At 32.1% G+C, this 3,987-nt stretch overlaps 1 protein-coding gene across 1 annotated transcript; it reads left to right on the top strand.

The window, feature by feature from the left end:
• Window positions 1-2,349: 2,349 nt before the first annotated feature.
• LOC145088732 (RING/U-box superfamily protein) lies at window positions 2,350-2,916 on the top strand. The gene has a single exon (XM_079027134.1). The coding sequence runs from the start codon at window positions 2,350-2,352 to the stop codon at window positions 2,914-2,916; it is 567 nt and encodes a 188-aa protein (XP_078883260.1).
• Window positions 2,917-3,987: the final 1,071 nt, after the last annotated feature.

Here is a 3,987-nt window from a genome sequence, read left to right as displayed (position 1 = left end):
TAAAACTGTTGCAAATGATTCTACCTAATAATATCGAATTTGAGGTTGCAATTTTTGAATTTGTTAAAGTTGTTGATTGATACCCGAATTTTTTTATTGATTATAGAATCCTATTAACTATTCTTGTAACTGGTGCATCCGTAAAGAGGAGTTATACAATAATTACTTAAGGTCGTCAGTGTTACAAGAAATGTTAAACAACTTGGATATTCTATGTATAGATAAATATATGCTATAAAAGATCGATCTCGAAGATATTATTAATGATTTTACATCTCAAAAAGCTAGAAGAAACATTTTTTTATTTTAAATATGTTGATTTTTGTAATCGAAATGTTATATTTAGAAGTTAGTACAAATAATTTTCTTTCAATTATTGAAATATTACAAAAACGCTGATGAAATTTGTGTATTTTATGAGTTTTTTCTTTCTCTCTCTGGGTATAAAATATGTTTTGAACGATCCTTAGAAGAAAGATAAAAGAAGTGAGAACCAAGAGATAGAGAGAGTGCACATTGTAACCTAATGTGGTGCAAACCATAGCTCATAGCAGATGTGGTGTCATGTAAGCACAACGCCACTATCGGAGTGGTGTGCACAATCGTGGTTTGGCGGGGAGAAAATCAATGCAATTATAGTTACAAGGGATAAAAATCAAAATAAGGTATGCGAGGCAAATTGGTGGAAAGGTCTTAATTGGGGCAAAGGTAATTTCTAAGCAAAATTCATCTATACGGTATCCATTTACAAGATCGTGATAATTGTATATGAGATCATTGGGTGGGGCTATGTTTCTTATGATACAAGTGTGTATGGGGCTGATGTTTATTGGACCAAAATCATATTCCTTTCTCCCGCGTAATAAAATGGAACAAGGTAGGACAATAACACACTTCAATTTTTCTTATGTTTAAGATGTGAATATCGTTCTCATCTTTATTATTAGAAGTAGCTCCAAAAAGTGGGTCGAGTTCTAGGATGTCACACTTAACAAAAACAACCTTAGACAACTTAATTAATTAAAAACAGTGATGCGATATATTTAATTAAAAATTACATCATTGAATCAGGTAAGAGTGTGATATGCTTGTTTTCAGGTAATGTTTTTCAAATCCAAAAAATATGGTACACGAGAATTGAGATAGATGAAGGTTACGTATAATGATTTATGTGATGTTAGTGCAAAACGAATGATGCAAATTTTTTGTTGAAATTAAGGATGTTGGTTCTCTCCAAATTGTTTGTTTTTTAATCTATTTGGTGTGATATTATTTCTCTATAATGTTAAAATCATGTCTTAATTAGAACTTTTAGTTTGATGAAAATGTTAATACGATCATTACATATGTTGTACTTATAGTATAATAATTCAAACCAATTTGGTCTTAAAGGATTGTTTTTCTTCTTTTTTGTCCTTCATGGATTGTTTCAATTTGCATGAAGGCTTTTGAGCCATAAAAAACGAATCTTTATATACATAAAAGATCATGTGTAACTTTTGTTATCTTTTGAACCAAATGAGATGTCCCCCCTTTTAGTCAATATGAGCAATTGTTTAAAATTGTAGTGTTTAAAATCAAGCTATCTTATTTATAAAAATAAACTGATATTTCTAGTAATTAATTTTTGAGTAGTTGAATATATTAAAATCTAAAAATGACTAGATAGAGGCGTTAACAGTATTTTTCAACCAATCAACCTAAGATATAACCATTTTTTGGTTCCCATAATCACGAAAAAAAAATGAGAAATCAAACCTTCTAAACGAACCTCGAGGAACCCATTTTATGACTCATCACTTCTATTTATTTTTTGGAATAAGGAAGGAAACACACTCTCTGATATATTCTTAATAAATTAGTGTCAAATGAAAACAAGATTTAAAATGAATGAAACAATATTAACGCCAGATAACTATATATCTTGACTATAAACCATTTGATATCACTTATAAATCAAAGAAAACAAAAAACATTGATTGGTTAACCAAACCAATCCATTTTACAAAGTAATTCATAACTTTTTTTAATTGATAAATCTAATTTACTCCTTAAATTATTTTTAGTTTTATTTATGTTCCAACGAAATTTAACTATAACCTTAAAAAGATAGGACAACATTCAATACAGCTAGTACTAAAAACTATTTTTTATTATTATTTTCAATCAATGGGAAGATTTATGCAGTAAAACGTTTGAGTTTATAAAACTAATGAGGTCCAATAAAAGTATTAAGTATACATATTTTTTCTTTGAAATATAGTTAAAGCGGTTGTTAATAAAATCATTATATAAAGCTGAAAACAGGCTCATGCTCCTTGACCCCACCACCAGTTCCCAACCACACCCATGTCTCACCGTTTCATGATTCTCGGTGATCAATATTCACCCACGCCGACACCGCCAGAACCAACGCCGGACGACCACTACGTAATCTATAGCTCTCAGTTCTTTCTCTTCGTCGGCCTCGTAATCATCTTGTTTTTCTTACTTTGCCTTATCGCCCTCAACGCCGCCGCTCGCTGCACCTGCTTCCGCTGGTTTTCCGGCGACACCGTTACAAACACCCAGAACGATCACTTCTCGCTACCGGCTTCCAAGCTTCTGAGAAGCATTCCAAAGCTCACGTACTCCGGCGATTCCATGACCGAGAGATTCTCCGATTGCGCCATCTGCCTGACGGAATTTGTTGTCGGAGACGAGGTTAGAGTGTTGCCGCTTTGCAGCCATTGTTTTCACGTCGTGTGTATTGACAGATGGATCGTATCTCATTTTACATGTCCGTCGTGCCGGCAAATGTTGTTGAAGACGACAAGGTGTGATAGATGCAATGAGGTGCCGGTTGCCGGAGTGACGGGAACTCAATCTACGGCGGCGGAAATGACGAGTGTTACGATTGACAGGTTTTTACCCTAGCTTGTGTATAATTCTTGATTAGGGTTAAAAAGAATTGTAACTAAATTAACTATAGGTATATACCTCATTTGAATTATTTTTATATGTTTTATATTTTGTACTCTTATAGTCTTATGTTACACTATTCGTTTATTATTTTTTTTAATATTAAAATCAAATACGTCGATTACATATTTTCTAAATATAGATGTATAAAAATTTATGCAACAGTGATTGGTAGTTTATGAATAAACATATATGCACATATAAATGTTAGGATCCTTTTACAATAACTATGAACAGTTTTTTCAACAAGATTTTGAGAGCGATAAAAAATTTGGTCCTATAATTTGCTTATTTATTTAGTTTTTAAGAAAAAAGTTTAGAGTTAATAAAGACAAAATTGTAATTTTTGTCCTTAAGTTTGTAAAAAATTGGAATTTTAGTTCAAAATGTTTTAAAGTTACATCAAAAACGTTTTATTTGTTCTGAGTTTGTTTTCAATTTATTTTTAACTTTTAAAAATGAACAGTTTGCATTTTGTATTTTTATTTTCTATTTTTCTTATTTAATTTAACTATTTTCTAAATTAAAATATAAAATGATAACCCCACTACCTATTACTAACCCACCCACCATATCTCTCTCTCTCTCTCTCTCTCTCTCTCTCTCTCTCTCTCTCAAGCCACCACCGAAATCCACCATAACCACTGGTCACCACCACTACCGTCGAAGACCACCACTAACACCAGCTCCAAGGCAAACAAAAAAAAAATCAGATTTGAAAACCAAACACTTATTTTTTCATATCTGCAATCTCAAACACAACCATGAATTTTCTTGCAAACTCAATAACACCCAAGAACAACATATTTGAGTTTTCGAGATCTGCAAACAAAAATTCTAAAAACCTCTAGAAAACGAGAAAGAAAACCAAATCAATCTTTCAAATTTATCTTAGACCCATGAACAGCCCATATCATTCTGTTTTAGAATCCACCATCTCTTTTTTTGATGAAGGATGACAATAGTGACCCGCTAGTCGAAGAAGATAAAGAACGTCGGCTTCGTCTTGCTCGTTCCCCAACGACG

The sequence above is a fragment of the Lactuca serriola genome, chromosome 2 (genome assembly GCF_051521515.1).
Source record: "Lactuca serriola cultivar US96UC23 chromosome 2, Lser_US96UC23_V15, whole genome shotgun sequence".
NCBI lineage: Eukaryota > Viridiplantae > Streptophyta > Magnoliopsida > Asterales > Asteraceae > Lactuca > Lactuca serriola.
This window is presented reverse-complemented; position numbering and strand designations above follow the sequence as displayed.

Excerpts from the sequence above, each read along its gene's own strand:
- LOC145088732 (XM_079027134.1), top strand. The coding sequence starts at position 2,350 with ATGTCTCACCGTTTCATGATTCTCGGTGATCAATATTCACCCACGCCG.